The sequence below is a fragment of the Thalassophryne amazonica genome, chromosome 14, assembly GCF_902500255.1.
Source record: "Thalassophryne amazonica chromosome 14, fThaAma1.1, whole genome shotgun sequence".
Lineage (NCBI taxonomy): Eukaryota > Metazoa > Chordata > Actinopteri > Batrachoidiformes > Batrachoididae > Thalassophryne > Thalassophryne amazonica.
The window spans coordinates 61,740,618-61,764,604 of record NC_047116.1 but is presented as its reverse complement, the minus strand read 5'-3'; the positions used below and the strand labels follow the sequence as shown (position 1 = coordinate 61,764,604).

At 42.1% G+C, this 23,987-nt stretch overlaps 1 protein-coding gene across 1 annotated transcript in view; it reads left to right on the top strand.

Moving 5' to 3' along the window:
- Nucleotides 1–242: 242 nt before the first annotated feature.
- The window catches only part of cfap65 (cilia and flagella associated protein 65), a 106,644-nt gene continuing 82,899 nt past the window's right edge, over nt 243–23,987 (top strand). Inside the window, exons 1-4 of the mRNA XM_034186548.1 lie at nt 243–249; nt 2,830–2,906; nt 15,337–15,506; nt 15,641–15,743. Coding sequence (XP_034042439.1) covers nt 2,832–2,906; nt 15,337–15,506; nt 15,641–15,743 — 348 coding nt within the window. The 5' untranslated portion in view covers nt 243–249; nt 2,830–2,831. The remainder of the gene's footprint in view (nt 250–2,829; nt 2,907–15,336; nt 15,507–15,640; nt 15,744–23,987) is intronic.

Sequence of the window (23,987 nt, the reverse complement as noted above, 5' to 3'; positions counted from 1 at the left end):
TTGAAAACATTAAAGGTCCATTCAGTAGGGCCCAAAATGGCGCCATGTTCTGAGTTGACGCCACTCTCTCTATCTAGGCACACTAGTCGGGTCGTCACGATTTTTTTTTGTTTGTTTTTTTGCTGTCATGGAAACGCATGGACAACAAAGCAGGACGTGTTCGTGGACATGTAATAATCAGAGTTCCAGATGACGCATAGACACTTTCGTCTTGTGCGGCAAATGACAGAATATCCTCTGTAGACGCAGGTAACATACAACATGTTGCATGTTTTTACTGACTGGCCAAGACACAAAACAAACACAAAATGTTTTTAAAAGTTCGTCTTAAAGACCAACTGTGCCGCCTTCTGTTTTCTTTTGGGACAGCAGTTCTGAAAATGAATTAGTTTTGGTTATTGTCTTAGAGATATCTATTAATAAAAATGTTGTTTCTTTTAAGATATGCAAGTGTCACAGTGAAAAAAGTTAAATCAACAACGGACTTTGTGTATGTGTTTATGAAAGAGAAAGAATCATCAAATGATATCTCTTCTGAGAACGCACATCAAATATGTTTTTGACTGACAGTCACATAATGAACATATTTTACAGAAAAGGTTTACCCATTTAATTCTCTGATCATTTTTTTGTAAGCAAGATATTCGATCATTTCAAATTACTACATTTAAAGTCATTTTCAACATCTATTTGGATGCCTTACTGAAACAAAAGTCTTAAAAATTATTTTGTCATTTGGACAAGTCATATAACATCAATGGTTGAGTACAGTTTTTAAAATGAATTTTAAACTTTTTAGTTTTTAAACTAGTAATTGAATCAAATTCATATTTTTCTGAAATCTGCACATTTAAATATTTTATTTTATTACTGCATTTGCATGATGTTCTTGAAATGAAACTTGTTAAAAACAATAAGTAATGACGTAGAAGTTGGAATGCTTAGTCATGCTTATAGCACTGCACAGTCTGAGCTAAACTAACCAACTCTGACTTAAATGTTTAAACTCAAGACAAAACAAACACAAACAAAACAGAATATTTAAGTTTAATTTAATTCTCAGAAAAAAACACCAAGTTTCAATTCCATCAAATCTTCAACATATCGATCATGATCGTAATATGTATATGTCATGGACATGATGACTGAAGCTCTTCAGCATCTCACCATGTCATTTATGCTGGGTTTACACAGAGGCAAGATGCGTTCCGAATGTCATATTTGCATCATTCTTGGCACATTCCTAACATTCTTAACGTGACTTAATGCATCTGAATAGGTTTCTTAATAGTGCGTGTTGGTGCGTGATATTTTTGATTTTCATGGAGCATGTTTTTGGCTGTCAAAAAAATCTTCCACGAATGTCACACACCACCCTCATTTTCACCTTATGTCATGGAGGTCGCAACTGCGCGTGTTGATCCGTCATGATGAGTGGTGATCCTTAATAAAGCGTGGCAGTGTTCTTCTCTGACGTGCGCACAATTAAACCCTGCTGCATGGCATTCAGTTTCATTGCTGCAGTATGCTGAAGGACAGTGACGCCAAGTCGGCTAAAAGTCTCATTCCAGTGCTCCTCAGTGCACTCCTGCAGGTGTTCCACCTGCTGCATGTGCCTGATGTTTGGGAAAACGCGTGAGACGAGAGCCGCGTGGAGCCACACATCTGGCTCTCTCCATCTCCTCCTTCTCTCTGCGCCACTCCATGGCACAGAGCCCAACTAAACATGCAGTCATGAAGTTCTTCTGGTGTGGATTTTGAGGAGCAAACTGGAGCAATCTGAATTGTTCAGCAACTGACGGTTGGATGAATATGGGGGTGTGTGTGGAGACAATTCGCCTCATTCACAATGTGACAGATGCGCAACAGCGTGCAGCAACACAGAACATTATTCTTGACCGTGCATAATGTTCCTGATAATTCTCCAGCAACATGTGCCATTAATCTTAATGCGTGGTAACAGGTTGCAGGAATTCCTGAGGACACCTGACACCTCTGCCCCGAATCATCACATTCATGATCAGTGGCCAAGAATGTATACTTTGTGGCATTCGTGACTTGCCGCCGTTATGTATAACGCGGCTTTAGGCCCTTCAGACTTTTTTTTTTTGAGTAAATGCTTCGGTGGAGCATGAGCATGGCTAAAACCTTCCAGCTTCTTTTTAAGCATGTTTCCTTTTTTTGCCGACAATATGGCCAAGTTATCATATGGCAATATTGTCATATCAGTATGATATACGATATGACTATGATTTCACTCAAAGTGCAGCAACAGTGAAAATTAACCATTTTTAAACAAAACAGTAGGCTAATAATACCACGCTTATTTTGCACTCATCATAAGCTTAGGATACAGTGCCCTCCAAAAGTATTGGAACACTTGGTATTTCACACATATTATGTTAGAAACATTAAAAAGAAAGTAAGATTATAAAATCAAACCTTCACTGTCCCTTGTGATAGAATCACTATGATGACCAGTCCAAGACAGCGGCCGCATTTCTTGCACTTCAGCAACCAATGTTTATAATGTCTATGCTCATCGGCCTTGTGATATAATCACTATGATGACTGATCCAAGATGGCGGCCACATTTCTTGCGTCTCAGCAACCAATGCGGCGTTTACTCCTAATGTCTACATTCATCTACTGTCGGTTTATGGCTTTTTACGACAATTTTGTCCGGTTTATGGCTTTTTCTCCACTGGGGCTGAATTTTTGTGCCATTTCCGGTTTGTGCCTTCATCTACCATAGAGCGAGCTTCACTCGTACTATGTTTTGCAGTATTGTGTAATTTGTGGTGGCTATTTGTCTTTTCTTCTCTCCAGTCATGTTTGCCAGCCGACCCGACCCTTTGAGTTTATGCTCACAGTTGAAGACCACCCCTGCTAAGAAAAATATCAAAGTAAATTTCGATTTTTTTATTTCTTGTCTTTCTTCTTCTTGGCTGTTTTCTTTGGGTAAGGTTGCTCTCTGTACTTGAGTATGGTTGAGACTCCAGTTGTTTGAAATTACTTACTATGCTATTATTTGGTGCTACATAAATAAAATGAATTATTTTTGTTAACCTGTTTAATTACAGAAGAGTTCATTTAAAATGCAATGTTGGTCATTCTGATGTTTCATCTCAATAATTGCTCTCAGTCTGGATTCACACGTGACACATAGTGACTATTCTGCTGGCTCTTCCAACTGCAAGAATTTACATGGCTGTTGTTCTGGCATTGACTGATGAAGCAGTGGCTGAGTTGGTGCCAACTGCCAGTATAATCATGTTTACCCTTACTGTGACTATAGTACTAACCTTAATAAAAGCAGGTGCCAGAACTGAGACACATAAATAATATTTTAACATGTACCTGTGCACAGTGATACTAGGCCAATTAAGCAGCAAAATTATGTGTACAGATAGCGGGATAGAAGCCTCCACTGGTACAGAGACACATTTCATATATAATATTAACATAGGAACCTCCAACCTTATTTTAGCACACGGAAACAAATGGAGTTTGCCACTTGTTGTTTGGTGGAGATGTGTCGGGAACCTTCTTGGTCACGGTCATGGTGGAGCGGTGTGGGAGCTCCTTTGCTTACATGAGGGGCCAGCTGATTGAGCTCCAAGGCGGCAGATCGAACGGGGAAAGACAGGAGATCCCCAAAGAGCTACGGAGGGCTGTAGAGACAGAGACAAATGAAGAGGAGATATTGGCCGTATCTTCCTTCCATTGTTATGGGAAACGTAAGATTGCTGGTGAACAAAATGGATGAACTGACATCACTTGTGAGTAGCGGCAATGTGTTTCGTGAGGGCTCAGTCCTGTACTTCACTGAGACATGGCTGCACGACAACATACCGGACTCTGGAGTGAGTCTACCGGGCTTTCAGCTGGTGCGAGCGGACCGGAACTACACCGACAGTGGAAAAAAGAAAGGCGGGGCAGGGGGTGGGGGGGTTGCTGTTTACGTGAACAACAAGTGGTGCAATCCGGCACATGTTACGGTGAAGAGTGTATATGTAATCCAGTCATTGAGCTGCTGACAGTGAGTCTCCGTCCTTATTGTCTGCCAAGGGATTTTTCACACGCCATCATCCTTACTGTTTACATTCCACCGACGGCGGACACGTCACTGGCCAGTAGCCTCATTACCTCCACGACAGTGAGGTTGTAGATGCTGCACGCTAGTGCATTTATTGCCACATTTGAGGATTTTAACCATGTTACCCTTTCAACATCCCTTCCCACTTTCAAGCAGTTTGTGGATTGTAAGACAAGAGATAATAAGACAATTGACGTACTGTATGCTAATGTCAAGGATGCGCAGAGGGAGGACATCAGTAGCATTACAGACCGCATAAGGATTATGTCAGCTTCTGTACAGACAATATTATCCCACCCAGGACTGTGCGCCATTACCCCAACAAGAAACCATGGGTGACCAAGGACATCAAGGTGACACTGAACAGGAAGAAGACTGCATTCAGGAGTGGAGATAGAGAAGAGCTGAAGACGGTGCAGCAAGAACTGAAGAAGAAGATTGCAGACTGGAAGGACAGTTACAGGAGGAAGCTGGAGTGCAAGTTCAGCAGAAACAACTTGAGGGAGGTGTGGAAGGGGATGAGAACCATCACTGGTCATGTTAAGAAGGCGGACCAGATGATGGAAGGAGACCTACATGAGGTGGACTCTGTCCACAATCCCCCAGCTCCTCTCAGTGCTCCTCCTCCCCTGTGCACACTCACCTCACACCCCCAATCAACATCACCCCTCCGCTAACCAACCTGCCTCCCCACCCTCCACTACTCACTCATCCTCCCCGTCGCCTGCCATCACCATCACTGCAGAGGAGGTGAGAAGAGAATTTAGTAACTTGTGTCTGGGAAAGGCTGCGGGTTCTGAGGGCCTCAGCCCCAGAGTGCTGAACGGCTGTGCTTTCCAGCTGTGTGGGATTTTCTAGCACATCTTCAACTTTAGCTTGAACCAGATGGTTTGTTCATGAGTGGTGGAAAACCTCATGTGTGGTTCCTTGCCCAAGAAGAAGAACCCATCACACTTAATGACTAGAGACCTGTTGCCCTAACGTCACTGTTATGAAGTCACTTGAGAGGCCCGTCCTGAGGCACCTCTGCACAGTTGTGAACTATCACTGGATCCCCTGCAGTTTGCATAAAAGCCCAACAGGGGAGTGGAGGATGCCATCATCGTCATGCTGCACAGAGCTTACTCTCACCTGGAGGAGGCAGGCAGTCCTGTGAGAGTCATGTTCTTCGACTTCTCCAGTGCATTCAACACCATCCGGCCTGACTTGATGGTGTTGAATGCACCGTCTTGCCTCTACTGGTGCTTGCCACCAGTAGAGGCAAGCAAGAGCGTGCTTGCCTCTACTGGTGGTTGGCTCTCACTGCGGTATTGTATCACTTCCTGTTCCGGAGCACAGCGGTGTTTTGCTGTATCTGTTAGCTGTTTAATCTGCGCAGTTAGATTGATCTAGTTACCTAGATAACGATTTGTTTCACAGTGTTATCTTCACGTGCCTTAACTAAAGCACTCCCTCTGCTGAATCACCTCTAAATTATTTACACATTATTCACTTTGTGTGTTTTTAGGAATCCGCTAGCTTAGCGCAGCTACTAGCTCTTAGCTGGTTTAGCATGGCGGCTTCTCCTGTCTCTCCCGCACTTTTCTGCTCTGGGTGTGAAATGTTTAGTTATTCCTCGGCCTCCTTTAGCAGTAATGGTACTTATAATAAGTGTATCTTATTCGTAGCTTTGGAGGCCAGGCTGGGCAAATTGGAGACTCGGCTCCGCACCGTGGAAAATTCTACAGCTAGCCAGGCCCCTGTAGCTTAGCCGCCGTTAGTTTCCCTCTGGCAGATCCTGAGCAGCCGGGAAAGCAGGCCGACTGGGTGACTGTGAGGAGGAAGTGTAGCCCTAAACAGAAGCCCCGTGTACACCGCCAACCTGTTCACATTTCTAACCGTTTTTCCCCACTCGGCGACACACCCGCCGAGGAACAAACTCTGGTTATTGGCGACTCTGTTTTGAGAAATGTTAAGTTAGCGACACCAGCAACCATAGTCAATTGTCTTCCGGGAGCCAGAGCAGGCGACATTGAAGGAAATTTGAAACTGCTGGCTAAGGCTAAGCGTAAATTTGGTAAGATTGTAATTCACGTCGGCAGTAATGACACCCGGTTACGCCAATCGGAGGTCACTAAAATTAACATTGAATCGGTGTGTAACTTTGCAAAAACAATGTCGGACTCTGTAGTTTTCTGTGGGCCCCTCCCCAATCGGACCGGGAGTGACATGTTTAGCCGCATGTTCTCCTTGAATTGCTGGCTGTCTGAGTGGTGTCCAAAAAATGAGGTGGGCTTCATAGATAATTGGCAAAGCTTCTGGGGAAAACCTGGTCTTGTTAGGAGAGACGGCATCCATCCCACTTTGGATGGAGCAGCTCTCATTTCTAGAAATCTGGCCAATTTTCTTAAATCCTCCAAACCGTGACTATCCAGGGTTGGGACCAGGAAGCAGAGTTGTAGTCTTACACACCTCTCTGCAGCTTCTCTCCCCCTGCCATCCCCTCATTACCCCATCCCCGTAGAGACGGTGCCTGCTCCCAGACCACCAATAACCATCTAAAATCTATTTAAGCATAAAAATTCAAAAAGAAAAAATAATATAGCACCTTCAACTGCACCACAGACTAAAACAGTTAAATGTGGTCTATTAAAACATAGGTCTCTCTCTTCTAAGTCCCTGTTAGTAAATGATATAATAATTGATCAACATATTGATTTATTCTGCCTTACAGAAACCTGGTTACAGCAGGATGAATATGTTAGTTTAAATGAGTCAACACCCCCGAGTCACACTAACTGCCAGAATGCTCGTAGCACGGGCCGAGGCGGGGATTAGCAGCAATCTTCCATTCCAGCTTATTAATTAATCAAAAACCCAGACAGAGCTTTAATTCATTTGGAAAGCTTGACTCTTAGTCTTGTCCATCCAAATTGGAAGTCCCAAAAACCAGTTTTATTTGTTGTTATCTATCGTCCTCCTGGTCGTTACTGTGAGTTTTCTCTGTGAATTTTCAGAACTTTTGTCTGACTTAGTGCTTAGCTCAGATAAGATAATTATAGTGGGCGATTTTAACATCCACACAGATGCTGAGAATGACAGCCTCAACACTGCATTTAATCTATTATTAGACTCAATTGGCTTTGCTCAAAATGTAAATGAGTCCACCCACCACTTTAATCATATCTTAGATCTGTTCTGACTTATGGTATGGAAATTGAAGACTTAACAGTATTTCCCTGAAAACTCCCTTCTGTCTGATCATTTCTTAATAACATTTACATTTACTCTGATGGACTACCCAGCAGTGGGGAATAAGTTTCATTACACTAGAAGTCTTTCAGAAAGCGCTGTAACTAGGTTTAAGGATATGATTCATTCTTTATGTTCTCTAATGCCATATACCAACACAGTGCAGAGTAGCTACCTAAACTCTGTAAGTGAGATAGAGTATCTCGTCAGTAGTTTTACATCCTCATTGAAGACAACTTTGGATGCTGTAGCTCCTCTGAAAAAGAGAGCTTTAATCAGAAGTGCCTGACTCCGTGGTATAACTCACAACTCGCAGCTTAAGCAGATAACCCGTAAGTTGGAGAGAAATGGCTTCGTCACTAATTTAGAAGATCTTCACTTAGCCTGGAAAAAGAGGTCTGTTGCTCTATAAAAAAAGCCCTCCGTAAAGCTAGGGCATCTTTCTACTCATCACTAATTGAGAAAATAAGACAACCCCAGGTTCTTTTCAGCACTGTGCCAGGCTGACAAAGAGTCAGAGCTCTATTGAGCCAGTATTCCTTTACTTTAACTAGTATGACTTCATGACTTTCTTTGCTAATAAAATTTAACTATTAGAGAAAAAATTACTCATAACCATCCCAAGACGTAGCGTTATCTTTGGCTGCTTTCAGTGATGCCGGTATTTGGTTAGACTCTTTCTCTCAGATTGTTCTGTCTGAGTTATTTTCATTAGTTACTTCATCCAACCATCAACATGTCTATTAGACCCCATTCCTACCAGGCTGCTCAGGAAGCCCTACCATTATTTAATGCTTCGATCTTAAATATGATCAATCTATCTTATTAGTTGGCTATGTACCACAGGCTTTTAAGGTGGCAGTAATTAAACCATTACTTAAAAGCCATCACTTGACCCAGCTATCTTAGCTAATTATAGGCCAATCTCCAACCTTCCTTTTCTCTCAAAAATTCTTGAAAGGGTAGTTATAAAAAACAGCTAACTGATCATCTGCAGAGGAATGGTCTATTTGAAGAGTTTCAGTCAGGTTTTAGAATTCATCATAGTACAGAAACAGCATTAGTGAAGGTTACAAATGATCTTCTTATGGCCTCAGACAGTGGACTCATCTCTGTGCTTGTTCTGTTAGACCTCAGTGCTGCTTTTGATACTGTTGACCATAAAATTTTATTACAGAGATTAGAGCATGCCATAGGTATTAAAGGCACTGCGCTGCAGTGGTTTGAATCATATTCATCTAATAGATTACAATTTGTTCATGTAAATGGGGAATCTTCTTCACAGACTAAGGTTACTTATGGAGTTCCACAAGGTTCTGTGCTAGGACCAATTTTATTCACTTTATACATGCTTCCCTTAGGCAGTATTATTAGACGGCATTGCTTAAATTTTCATTGTTACGCAGATGATACCCAGCTTTATCTATCCATGAAGCCAGAGGACACACACCAATTAGCTAAACTGCAGGATTGTCTTACAGACATAAGGACATGGATGACCTCTAAGTCCTGCTTTTAAAACTCAGATAAAAACTGAAGTTATTGTACTTGGCCCCCACAAATCTTAGAAACATGGTGTCTAACCAGATCCTTACTCTGGATGGCATTACCCTGACCTCTAGTAATACTGTGAGAAATCTTGGAGTCATTTTTGATCAGGATATGTCATTCAAAACACATATTAAACAAATATGTAGGACTGCTTTTTTGCATTTACGCAATATCTCTAAAATTAGAAAGGTCTTGTCTCAGAGTGATGCTGAAAAACTAATTCATGCATTTATTTCCTCTAGGCTGGACTATTGTAATTCATTATTATCAGGTTGTCCTAAAAGTTCCCTGAAAAGCCTTCAGTTAATTCAAAATGCTGCACTAGAGTACTGACGGGGGCTAGAAGGAGAGAGCATATCTCACCCATATTGGCCTCTCTTCATTGGCTTCCTGTTAATTCTAGAATAGAATTTAAAATTCTTCTTCTTACTTATAAGGTTTTGAATAATCAGGTCCCTTCTATCTTAGGGACCTCATAGTACCATATCACACCCAATAGAGCGCTTCGCTCTCAGACTGCAGGCTTACTTGTAGTTCCTAGGGTTTGTAAGAGTAGAATGGGAGGCAGAGGCCTTCAGCTTTCAGGCTCCTCTCCTGTGGAACCAGCTCCCAATTCGGATCAGGGAGACAGACACCCTCTCTACTTTAAGATTAGGCTTAAAACTTTCCTTTTTGCTAAAGCTTATAGTTAGGGCTGGATCAGGTGACCCTGAACCATCCCTTAGTTATGCTGCTATAGACTTAGACTGCTGGGGGGTTCCCATGATGCACTGAGTGTTTCTTTATCTTTTTGCTCTGTATGCACCACTCTGCATTTAATCATTAGTGATTGATCTCTGCTCCCCTCCACAGCATGTCTTTTTCCTGGTTCTCTCCCTCAGCCCCAACCAGTCCCAGCAGAAGACTGCCCTCCCTGAGCCTGGTTCTGCTGGAGGTTTCTTCCTGTTAAAAGGGAGTTTTTCCTTCCCACTGTCGCCAAGTGCTTGCTCACAGGGGGTCGTTTTCACCATTGGGGTTTTTACGTAATTATTGTATGGCCTTGCCTTACAATATAAAGCGCCTTGGGGCAACTGTTTGTTGTGAATTGGCGCTATATAAATAAAATTGATTGAATTGATTGATTGACTTGCTCAGCGATAAGCTACGGTACATGAAAGTGGAGGCTCCACTGGTGGCCTCGATTACCATCTACCTCACGGGCCACCCACAGTATGTGAAACTTCGACACATTAAATCCCTACACCATCAGGAGCAGCGTCAGGGCACCACAGGGATGGTCCTGTCTCCCTTTCTGTTCACACTCCACACCTCAGACTTCAGGTTCTAGTCAAAGTTCTGCTGCATAGGCAGTGACCAGGAGGCTGAGTACAGGAGTGTGGTGGACAGGTTTGCAGAGTGGTGTGGACTCAACCACCTGCAGCTCAATGTATCTAAGATGAAGGAGCTGGTTGGTGGACTTGAGAAGACGAAAGACCCATCTGAACCCAGTTACCATTAATGGAACTGAAGTGGATATTGTGGACTACTACAAGTACCTGGGTGTCTACATAGATAACAAACTGGACTGGACTGTAAACACAGATGCTGTGTATAAGAAAGGTCAGAGCCGACTGTACTTCCTCAGGAGGCTCAAATCTTTCAATATCTGCAGAAATATGTTGCAGATGTTTTATCACTCAGTGGTCTCCAGCATCATCTTCTACACTGTAGTGTGCTGGGGCAGCAGGCTGAAGGCAGCTGGCATGAACAGACTCAACAAGCTCATCAGGAGAGCTGGCTCTGTCGTGGGGGTGGAGCTGGAGTCTGTGATGGAGGTGTCAGAGAGGAGGATGTTGAGAAAACTGCTAACCATCTGTGATAACACCTCACACTCCCTGCATGCCACACTGATGTCCTGTCAGTCGACTTTCAGCCAAAGACTGAGACGACCGAGGTGCACCACAAAACGCCACAGGAGGTCCTTCCTACCTGTGGCAATCAGACTGTATAACTCCTCACCCTTATGCAGGATGAATACATAATGATCAGAGTTTTTCAGTTACTCAGAGCTACTCTGTAGTGAGTTTACCTGACTTTCAGTTGGTGCGAGCGGACCGGAGCTGCACCGATAGTGGCAAAAAGAAAGGTGGCAGGGGAGGTCACTATCTACGTCAAACAAACAAGACGTGCAATCCAGGACACTTTACAGTGAAGGAGTGTGTGCGTAAACCAGACATTGAGCTGCTGGCAGTGAGTCTCCATCCTTATTTTTTGCAGGGGGAGTTTTCACATGCAGTCATCCTCATTGTTTACATTCCACCGGCGGCAGATGCGCCGCAAGCCAATGATATCATCACCTCTGCGATGGCGAGGCTGCAGAAGCTGCACCCCAGTGCTTTCATTACCATCTCTGGGGATATTAACCATGTTGCCCTTTCAACATCCCTTCCCACTTTCAAGCAGTTTGTTGATTGTAAAACAAGACACAATAAGACAGCAGACCTGCTGTAATGTCATGGAAGCATACAGTGCCACAGCCCTCCTTCCGCTTGGAATAGCGGCCAACTTTGAGCCAATCTACCTTTCTGCAGTTGGCATCACCTGTGATCACCAGAGTTGTACAGAGGTGGTCACAGGAGGCTGAAACGTGTCTTCGTGGATGTTTTGAGGTGACCGATTGGGGTGTGTTCTGTGATGCGCAGGGGGAGGACATCTTAAGCATTACGGACTGCATAACAGATTATATCAACTTCTGTACAGACAATATCATCCCATCCAGGACTGTGCGCCACTATCCCAACAACCAACCGTGGGTTACCAAGGACATTAAGGTGACACTGATTAGGAAGAAGGCTGCATTCAGGAGTGGAGACAGGGAAGAGCTGAAGAGGGTGCTGCAAGAACTGAGTAGTGTGCTGGGGCAGCAGGCTGAAGGCAGCTGACACGAACAGACTCAACAAGCTCATCAGGAAACCTGGTTCTATCCTGGGGGTTGAGCTGGAGCCGGTGGTAGAGGTTTCAGAGTGGAGGATGTTGAGGAAACTGCGCAGCATTCGGGACAACACCTCCCACCCACTGCATGCCACACTGATGTCCTGTCAGAGCACCTTCAGTCACAGACTGAGTCCACCGAGGTGCACCAGACAATGCCACAGGAGGTCTTTCCTACCTGTAGCAATCAGACTCTATAATCCCCACCCGCCTTCTGCAGGATGAATACATAATGAACGGAGTTGGTCACAGTTATTCTTCAGTTACACATTTCTGTGCAATATTGGCAAATATATATATATATCAGCTTGTGAAAATTTCTTCAGTCATTTTGCATAAATTTGTTGTACCTACTGTATAAAAAAATATTCACTGTTTACTGTTCAGTACTCTGGCAAAGTACACTCAACAAAAATATAAACGCAACACTTTTGGTTTTGCTCCCATTTTGTATGAGATGAACTCAAAGATCTAAAACTTTTTCCACATACACAATATCACCATTTCCCTCAAATATTGTTCACAAACCAGTCTAAATCTGTGATAGTGAGCACTTCTCCTTTGCTGAGATAATCCATCCCACCTCACAGGTGTGCCATACCAAGATGCTGATTAGACACCATGATTAGTGCACAGGTGTGCCTTAGACTGTCCACAATAAAAGGCCACTCTGAAAGGTGCAGTTTTGTTTTATTGGGGGGGGATACCAGTCAGTATCTGGTGTGACCACCATTTGCCTCATGCAGTGCAACACATCTTCGCATAGAGTTGATCAGGTTGTCAACTGTGGCCTGTGGAATGTTGGTCCACTCCTCTTCAATGGCTGTGCGAAGTTGCTGGATATTGGCAGGAACTGGTACACGCTGTCATATACGCCGGTCCAGAGCATCCCAAACATGCTCAATGGGTGACATGTCCGGTGAGTATGCCGGCCATGCAAGAACTGGGACATTTTCAGCTTCCAAGAATTGTGTACAGATCCTTGCAACATGGGGCCGTGCATTATCCTGCTGCAACATGAGGTGATGTTCTTGGATGTATGGCACAACAATGGGCCTCAGGATCTCGTCACGGTATCTCTGTGCATTCAAAATGCCATCAATAAAATGCACCTGTGTTCTTCATCCATAACAGACGCCTGCCCATACCATAACCCCACCGCCACCATGGGCCACTCGAGCCACAACATTGACATCAGAAAACCGCTCACCCACACGACGCCACACACGCTGTCTGCCATCTGCCCTGAACAGTGAGAACCGGGATTCATCCGTGAAGAGAACACCTCTCCAACATGCCAAACGCCAGCGAATGTGAGCATTTGCCCACTCAAGTCGGTTACGACGACGAACTGGAGTCAGGTCGAGACCCCGATGAGGACGATGAGCATGCAGATGAGCTTCCCTGAGACGGTTTCTGACAGTTTGTGCAGAAATTCTTTGGTTATGCAAACCGATTGTTTCAGCAGCTGACTGAGTGGCTGGTCTCAGACGATCTTGGAGGTGAACATGCTGGATGTGGAGGTCCTGGGCTGGTGTGGTTACACGTGGTCTGCGGTTGTGAGGCTGGTTGGATGTACTGCCAAATTCTCTGAAACGCCTTTGGAGATGGCTTATGATAGAGAAATGAACATTCAATACACGAGCAACAGCTCTGGTTGACATTCCTGCTGTCAGCATGCCAATTGCACGCTCCTGCAAATCTTGCGACATCTGTGGCATTGTGCTGTGTGATAAAACTGCACCTTTCAGAGTGCCCTTTTATTGTGGGCAGTCTAAGGCACACCTGTGCACTAATCATGGTGTCTAATCAGCATCTTGGTATGGCACACCTGTGAGGTGGGATGGATTATCTCAGCAAAGGAGAAGTGCTCACTATCACAGATTTAGACTGGTTGTGAACAATATTTGAGGGAAATGGTGATATTGTGTATGTGGAAAAAGTTTTAGATCTTTGAGTTCATCTCATACAAAATGGGAGCAAAACCAAAAGTGTTGCGTTTATATTTTTGTTGAGTGTAATTTCCTTTGGGATAATAAAGGTAATCTAATTCTTTATTCATCTGAGTGTGTTGAAACTGGACAATGGTTTAACTGGAAATTGTGTTTTTCCCTGCTCTTTGGTTAAATTTATTTTCTTGACATATCTGTTTGATGTGATAATTATGTTTGTCTGAAACAATATTTACTACTGGCCTTTATGGCCAGGTTTCGCATGAAAAACATATTTTAATCTCAATGGGACTAACTTGGTTAAATAAATTGTAAATAAAACAAATGAAATCCTGAACACTTTCACTCCATGGCCAGTTTTTGTGTGCATTTTGTTCATTTAAAACTGCAGAGCTGTTTGTTACCTCTGCCAATAAAATTGGAGGAGGTTGTGTTATCGCCCGTTTGTTTGTTTGTATGTCTGTTTGTGAACAGCCTGGAGTCCACAATTTTTCATATATACGTAGTTGTGAAATTTTTACTGAAGATCCATATCCTAATAAGCAAGAACTGATTTTCAAGGTCAAAGGGGAAAGTCAGGAAAAATATTGAAAAATGGGAAAAATACTACCTATCTTTAACATTGAATGGATTTTCAAAAATTCATAACTTTGTCAAAAAAGATCTTATTTCTTTAATATTTGAGAGCATTGTGTAGGATGGTATCCTTTATTGACTGACAACTTTTGACCTGAATCTGATCCTGATTCCAGATTTTGTGGTCATTTAAATTTAACTTTGAAAACCTCATTTAATGCATCTTTTACATTATTTCTTAACCAAACATGCCCCAATCACTCTCATATTTGAATGTGAGGTGCAGACTGGTACTCACTATCACCTGACAAAGTTTGATACGGATCTGTTCTGGATTGTGGATTTTGAATTTAATATTGAAAAGCCCGTTTGATGTACATTTAGCATTTTATCTCAATCAAAAGTGCCTCAATCACTCTCATTTATGACAATGAGGTGCAAACTGGCACTCCCAATGAACACACTAAGTTTGATCCGCATCTGATCCGTATTGTAAATTTAGCAGATATTTGATCTTAACATTGAAAAGCCCTTTTGATCTATATTTTGTATTATATTTTAGCTAAGGAAAAGCCAATCCAAACAAGATTTTGACCTTTAAAATTTGTTTCAAAGTAAAAATATGTGGAATTGGAAACTAGTGTTGGCGGAGTTTTGTGCTCTACGAGGGTATACTTTCTATTTAGTGCATTAGGAAACCAGTGAGACAGAAATTCAGAATTGCTAATTATTTTTCCAAAAATAATTACATTGCAGCAAAAGAGGAATTTCGCGATATGCCTAATGGCTCAAATAACTTGAGCCAAAGTAAACTAAAAGTCAAATTATGGACTATGGCAATTACTGATCCAGAAAACATTTCAAGAACCAGCAAGATGTTTAAATGGTGTGTTTGTGTTTCTTGACATGCTATGTATTGTGTTTGTGTCTTTATTCTTCTCTCACCCTATATCGAAGCATCCAGACATTAACCAAAGACGACCCAGAGCAACCAGTAAAAGAACCTGCTTCTTTGGGGTAGAAACATGCCAAGAATTGCTTTGGGAGGACTGGGAATTGGAAAAAGATTTCACCAAGATATTAGTCTTAAAGAACATCCACTGCAAGCTGCAAAAGTTACATTTCAGGTCTTAGGCTTGCATATGCACACATACTGTATGCATACACACACTCAAGAAAATCTGCAATCAGATACTATTTAATGCTTAGTTGTAAAACTATAAAAGTTTTCACAGAATAAAAAAATGTTTTTTCTTCACAGGCCTCCATTGTCCAGGTTTTTCACTACGTTGCCTCCCCAGATAATAATTCTCAGTCCTGGGACCTCTTTCTCAATGCCAGTTTCCTTCAGACCATTTCATAGGGTAACACACACTCGACATGAATATAGTGACACGTAACCTCATTTCTTGTATCAGGGAGGTTACATTTCACCTACATCTCTTGGTTTGTATGTGTGTTTGTTGTTCATCATTAGGATTACTCAAAAACATTATGGACAGAATTTAGGAAGACTAGGTGGAAGCCAAAAGCAAAACCAATAAATCTTGGTGCAGATATGGATCCAAGGGCAGATCCAGGAAGTTTTTTATGTTTTGGTCAACATCTGCTTTCAGAGCAGGTGGGTCTGGCTTGTACAGTAGGAGTTGGAGTACCAAGCTGTAGATTGTAGTTCAGTTCCAGGTACAATTGCTACCTGTCTATGCCCTTAAGACAACACACGTCATCTGGATTGTGCTAGTCCACTCAACTGGGGTGGTCTGGCAATGACTGGCAGAGGATGGACTGGCATCCCATTCAGGGGATTTGTAAACTCTAATCCACTTCATGTTATGCTATCTAGTGATAAGCACTGACCCAATGGGCGTACAGGACATATTCTTTACTTGTTGTATGAGGTAAAAGCATAGGCATTGCATCCGGAAAGTATTCGCAGCGCTTCACTTTTTCCACGTTTTATGTCACAGCCTTATTCCAAAATGTATTAAATTAATTCTTTCCCTCAAAACTGCACACACAATACCCCATAATGCAACGTGAAAAAGGTTTTTTTTTTTTTAGATTTTTGCAAATGTATTAAAAATAAAGAAATCACCTGTGATTCACAGCCTTTGTCATGAAGCTCAAAATTGATCTTAGGTGTCTCTTGTTTCCACTGATCATCCCTGAGGTGGTTCTGCAGCTTAATTGGAGTCCGTCTGGGGTAATTCAGATGATTAGACATGATTTGGAAAGACACACACCTGTCTACATATAAGGTCCCACAGTTGGCAGGGCGTGTCAGAGCACAAACCAAGCATGAAGTCAAAGGAATTGTCTGTAGACCTCCAAGACAGGATTATCTTGAGGCACAAATTTGGGGAATCATACAGAAGGTCCCATTGAGCCCAGTAGCCTCTATCATCCATAATGGAAGAAGTTCGGATTCACCAGGATTGTTCCTAGAGCTGGCCGCCCGTCTAAACTGAGTGATCGGGGGAGAAGGTGCTTAGTCAGGGAGATGACCAAGAACCCTAAATGGTCATGAGAGAGGAGAACCTTCACTTTTTTTCACTCATGGTCACCACAGCAGATCTGAGGTGGTTCTGCATGTTGAATTGGCACAACTTCTATGCCAGATGCCCTTTCTGATACAACTCTGACACAATTTAAGTCAACTCAAAGTTTTTCATATTTACATAAACGTGTGCTCTCATATCATCCCTCACCACAACCACCATATGTTGCTGACATCAAACACATGCAAAAATGATGAAGCAATAGAAATGAGTGGAATATATATTTACTTTATTCTTTTAAATTGTGCTTAAGTTATGCTTTGAAGTTTTGCTTACCTCCTCCTTTTCTCTCAAAAATTCTTGAAAGGGTAGTTGTAAAACAGCTAACTGATCATCTGCAGAGGAATGGTCTATTTGAAGAGTTTCAGTCAGGGTTTAGAATTCATCATAGTACAGAAACAGCATTAGTGAAGGTTACAAATGATCTTCTTATGGCCTCAGACAGTGGACTCATCTCTGGGCTTGTTCTGTTAGACCTCAGTGCTGCTTTTGATACTGTTGACCATAACATTTTATTATAGAGATTAGAGCATACCATAGGTATTAAAGGCACTGCGCTGTGGTGGTTTGAATCATATTTATCTAATAGATTACAATTTGTTCATGTAAATGGGGAATCTTCTTCACAGACTAAGGTTAATTATGGAGTTCGACAAGGTTCTGTGCTAGGACCAATTTTATTCACTTTATACATGCTTCCCTTAGGCAGTATTATTAGACGGCATTGCTTAAATTTTCATTGTTACGCAGATGATACTCAGCTTTATCTATCCATGAAGCCAGAGGACACACACCAATTAGCTAAACTGCAGGATTGTCTTACAGACATAAAGACATGGATGACCTCTAATTTCCTGCTTTTAAACTCAGATAAAACTGAAGTTATTGTACTTGGCCCCACAAATCTTAGAAACATGGTGTTTAACTAGATCTTTACTCTGGATGGCATTACCCTGACCTCTAGTAATACTGTGAGAAATCTTGGAGTCATTTTTGATCAGGATATGTCATTCAAAACGCATATTAAACAAATATGTAGGACTGCTTTTTTGCATTTGCGCAATATCTCTAAAATTAGAAAGGTCTTGTCTCAGAGTGATGCTGAAAAACTAATTCATGCATTTATTTCCTCTAGGCTGGACTATTGTAATTCATTATTATCAGGTTGTCCTAAAAGTTCCCTGAAAAGCCCTCAGTTAATTCAAAATGCTGCAGCTAGAGTACTGACAGGGACTAGAAGGAGAGAGCATATCTCACCCATATTGGCCTCTCTTCATTGGCATCCTGTTAATTCTAGAATAGAATTTAAAATTCTTCTTCTTACTTACAAGGTTTTGAATAATCAGGTCCCATCTTATCTTAGGGACCTCATAGTACCATATCACCCCAATAGAGCGCTTCGCTCTCAGACTGAAGGCTTACTTGTAGTTCCTAGGGTTTGTAAGAGTAGAATGGGAAGCAGAGCCTTCAGCTTTCAGGCTCCTCTCCTCTAGAACCAGCTCCCAATTCGGATCAGGGAGACAGACACCCTCTCTACTTTTAAGATTAGGCTTAAAACTTTCCTTTTTGCTCAAGCTTATAGTTAGGGCTGGATCAGGTGACCCTGAACCATCCCTTAGTTATGCTGCTATAGACTTAGACTGCTTGGGGGTTCCCATGATGCACTGAGTGTTTCTTTCTCTTTTTGCTCTGTATGCACCACTCTGCATTTAATCATTAGTGATTGATCTCTGCTCCCCTCTACAGCATGTCTTTTTCCTGGTTCTCTCCCTCAGCCCCAACCAGTCCCAGCAGAAGACTGCCCCTCCCTGAGCCTGGTTCTGCTGGAGGTTTCTTCCTGTTGAAAGGGAGTTTTTCCTTCCCACTGTCGCCAAGTGCTTGCTCACAGGGGGTCGTTTTGACCGTTGGGGTTTTTCTGTAACTATTGTATGGCTTTGCCTTGCAATATGAAGCGCCTTGGGGCGACTGTTTGTTGTGATTTGGCACTATATAAATGAAATTGATTTGATTTGATTTGATTTCATATGCAATTACTTCAAGTCAATCAAAAATTCTGTGTTTAACTTACTTAAAAAGCAAGACCATGTTACACAAACTTGAAATATAAGTAAGTAAGTAGTAAGTCAAATTTTTTTTCTAAAACTTTGAGCTTACAGTACTTCTATTTAATTAATTTGAACATTCAGGTTTGCAGTGTTCAAGAAGGACAGCCTGTATGGTAGAGTGGCCAGATGGAAGCTACTTCTTAGTAAAAGGCACAGGGCAGCCCATCTGGAGTTTGCCAAAAGGCATCTGAAGGACTCTCAGACCATGAGAAACAAAATTCTCTGGTCTGATGAGACAAAGATTGAACTCTTTGGTGTGAATGCCAGGTGTCATGTTTGGAGGAAAGCAGACACCATCCCTACAGTGAAGCATGTTGGTGACAGCATCATGCTGTAGGGATGTTTAGCAACAGGAACTGGGAGGCTAGTTAGGGTTGACTGAAAGATTAATTCTGCAATGTACAGAGACATCCTGGATGAAAATCTGCTCCAAACAGCTCTTGACCACAGACTGGGGCGACTGTTCATCTTTCAGCAGGACAATGACCCTAAAGCCCCTTTCACACCGAGCCCACTTCGAGCAGTGTCATGATGATGCCACATGGATGCAACCTAGTGCTGAGATGAACAGCGTGAGCGCAAGTCAGGGCAATGCAGTAGTACTCTGGAAGCCACACCCTCACAATACAACATTACCCGACGCCAATTTATGATTCCTGCTCTGTTCCATTGTTCCCGAACGCAGGATTGTTTTTATACCGTGTACACAATGCAGTGAAACTACACGCGCAAAGAGCTGTAGCTCATCGCTCTTAAATTCTCTCACAACTGTGTTTAAATAAAGTCTATAAAAGTCCTGCTCACAGACTGATTGCCAGAGACAGGACATTTCCACATCCAGTAAAAAGTCCGAACATCTCCAGTCCACTCACGATGATTCGTTCGTGCGCGCACATGTGAACAATTAAAAAAAATGGTCTGGCTGCAGGCAGCTCATCGCTCTCCCCTCAAACTCTCTCATAATTGTGTTAAATAAAGGACAAAAAAGGACATAAGTCCTGCTCACAGAGACAGGACATGTCCACATCAAGTATAAGTATACGAGGGCTGTCCGTAAAGTATAGGTCCTTTTTATTTTTTTCAAAAACTATATGGATTCATTCATATGTTTTTACGTCAGACATGCTTGCACCCTCGTGCACATGCGTGAGTTTTTCCATGCCTGTCGGTGACGTCGTTCGCCTGTGAGCACTCCTTGTGGGAGGAGTCGTCCAGCCCCTCGTCGGAATTCCTTTGTCTGAGAAGTTGCTGAGAGACTGGCGCTTTGTTTGATCAAAATTTTTTCTAAACCTGTGAGACACATCGAAGTGGACACGGTTCGAAAATTAAGCTGGTTTTCAGTGAAAATTTTAACAGCTGATGAGAGATTTTGAGGGTGATTCTGTCGCTTTAAGGACTTTTCACGGTGCGAGACGTCGCTCAGCGCTCTCAGGCAGCGTCATCAGCCTGTTTCAAGCTTAAAACCTCCACATTTCAGGCTCTATTGATCCAGGACGTCGTGAGAGAACAGAGAAGTTTCAGAAGAAGTCGGTTTCAGCATTTTATCCGGATATTCCACTGTTAAAGGAAAAACACCTCCGTGTTGATAACCATTTGTTAAAATCCAGTTGGCTTTTGATGGCTTTCAGTGGAGTGAATATATGAGAAATTGTTTATCAGCTGGAGATGTTCCAACTTGTCCTCAAGGCTTCCAACAGAGGTGTTTTTCCTGTGGCGGAGCGTCGCGGCGGCTGCGAGCCGACGCTGCAATCCGCCCGCACGTCTTTCATTAAAAAAATCTCCTTTAACAGTGGAATATCCGGATAAAATGCTGAAACCGACTTCTTCTGAAACTTCTCTGTTCTCTCACGATGTCCTGGATCAACAGAGCCTGAAATGTGGAGGTTTTAAGCTTGAAACAGGCTGATGACGCTGCCTGAGAGCGCTGCGCGACGTCTCGCACCGTAAAAGTCAGCTGTTAAAATTTTCACTGAAAACCAGCTTAATTTTTCGAACCATGTCCACTTCGATGTGTCTCACAGGTTTAGAAAAAATTTTGATCAAACAAAGCGCCAGTCTCTCAGCAACTTCTCAGACAAAGGAATTCCGACGAGGGGCTGGACGACTCCTCCCACAAGGAGTGCTCACAGGCGAATGACGTCACCGACAGGCGTGGAAAAACTCACGCATGCGCACGAGGGTTCAAGCATGTCTGACGTAAAAACATATGAATGAAATCCATATAGTTTTTGAAAAAAATAAAAAGGACCTATACTTTACAGACAGACCTCGTATAAGTACATTTACTCACAGACGGTTTGTTCACACGCAAGCACACAGCTCATGGTCAAAGGAAGAAAGATAAACTTGTAGAGAAGAAGGGCTACAGGATGTATATGTTTTGGAATATTGAAAATTATCACTGGGGAATAATTTGAATTTCGGGGCACCACTTATTTAAAGGATAAGTCCTTCTGAGTTTAAGCATTAATTAATTGATTGGTCTCAATTTTATTAATCAACCTCAGTTTCTTTAATCAGTTTAATTAGTCGGTCTCAAGCTTCTTTAGGAGTAAGCGCCGCAGGTCAGATCCAACACCCTCTGTAAAACCATACAAAAATCACAGACAACTTCACAAGTTTAAGATATTTATTTAACCCTGGCAGGAGTTAAATAACAGGACATATCACAGTGAGCAGTTTAATTATGACAACATTCAGTTAGCAATGATTATACGATGTTCTGATCGTTTGGTTTCGTAGCGGGAGTTTTAGAGTGAAATTCGTCCTAATGTAACAGGTAGTTTACTTTGGTATTTGTTAACCAGAGAGAGAGTTAATGATTTTGAATAGAGTTAAATAAAGCCACTCTGTTTGTCTGACAACATAGCCCGGTCTTACTTTGCGCCGTCTTCGTGATGTCCGATGCTGGAATCGTCTGGTTCAGTCGACGCTCTGTCCACCACAGAGCTTCGTCAGGGACCTTGACGGACCTTGACCTTGACCTTGAAGGCTCTGCTGGTCCGACCCGCTCAGTCTTGTCTGTGGCGGGGATGAATTGCTGTGATTTGCAGCTTGTCACGTACACAAATAGAGCGCCCTCCCGCGGCCGAAATGTGAATAAAGATTTGTTTATTTGGAAATTCGACGGTACGTAACGTATAAAAAAACACATTCAACATGTAAAATTTCGAGGATAATGCAAAAGCAAAATCGGAAGTACTTAAGTTAGATTTGTGTCGGCGTAACTTTACAGTTAAGGAACCATTAAATTAATTGATCATCAACTAGTTTGGTAATCGATTTTGTTTTGAGTCCATTTTAAAAGAAATTAAATATATTTTATTTCAGCTTCTTAAATGTGAATATATTCTAGTTTATTTCTGTTTGATCTGGCAGTAAACTGAATATATTTGGGCTGTGGACAAAATGACATTTGAAGGGATCATCTTGGGCTCCGGATAACTGACGCTTTCACCATTTCAAACAGCTAATCAGCTAATTGGGAAAATAATCTGTAATATAACCAGACTAAAATAATTAAAATTAATAGAAAAATAAGAGTAAAAACACATCAAATAAAAAAACAAAAATATAAGTTAAAAAAAGATAATGCTAGTCTGTTGAATTTGCAGAATCAGAGGTTTTTTCTCTGTTTTGAGAGGTTAAATTTTATTGTACTTCACATTTCCTCCTGGAGTGGTAATGGCCTCCCTACTGTAATTGCTGCCTGACTAAAATACAAGGGGATTTGTTTGTTTGTTTTTAAATGTCATGTTCTTTTGATAGCATGTCTTTTTCCTGGTTCTCTCCCTCAGCCCCAACCAGTCCCAGCAGAAGACTGCCCCTCCCTGAGCCTGGTTCTGCTGGAGGTTTCTTCCTGTTAAAAGGGAGTTTTTCCTTCCCACTGTAGCCAAGTGCTTGCTCACAGGGGGTCGTTTTGACCGTTGGGGTTTTACATAATTATTGTATGGCCTTGCCTTACAATATAAAGCGCCTTGGGGCAACTGTTTGTTGTGATTTGGCGCTATATAAAAAAATTGATTGATTGATTGATTTCGCGGTGGCAGATCGAATTGCTGGGACGTCTCAGCTGACCTGGATGTTTTTCTTCTGCAGCGCTCTGGCGTATGACTCGTCAGAATAAAAGTTTGAGTGTCTTTATTCTCTATCAAAAATCAAAAATTCGTCTTTCGTCATCGTCTTTTGGAAGCTTGGTCAAATCAGAATTCAATGCAAAAAGAGTTGACTTTAGAAGAAAAGGTTCGAAAAGGAATTTGGAGTTTTAAGAAGAAAAAGGGTCTTAATTTGAAAATTCGAAAAAGGAAGTTAATCGCGTCCAGCGCGTTTAACTTGACAAAGGTTGCAAAAGGCATCTGTTGGGAAAATATAAAGTAAATTCTTGTCGGTCCGCCAACAAGAATTGAAATCTTTGGTAGCACGTGGCTTCAGACAAAGGGTTGTAAAAATGACGGCTTTAGGCGGCGTCTTTACCCAAGGAAAAGAAAAGATGATAGAGTAGTCGGAGGAAGAAGAGAAGAGAGCGAGAGAAGAGAGTAAGAGTTCCCGGGTGTGAGCTCTTTTAAAAGGGTTAATAAGCTCCACCCCCAAGAATTCGGTGTAATGTAATTCCTGAGGTCCCTTTGTCAAAGTTTTAGATATTTAAATCAGCGAGGTTCCAACATTCCGCTTTGAAACCAAATCATCTTGCAGAATAAATCTTGTAACTGTTTACTTAGAATTATATACCACACACAATATAAAAGAGAACACGTATAGTGAACATTTCCAAATGCAGAGTATACACATCAAATATAAAACCTTCATGCATAAACAGAAAGGAGTGACATGTTTCTTTTTCTTCTTTTGTTTTTTTTTCTGTTCTTTTGTTACAGACCATATAATGACATTTCCTTTCTTTAAACTGTAGTCAGGACATTTTGAGGTTTGCAGGATGTCCGTAGCC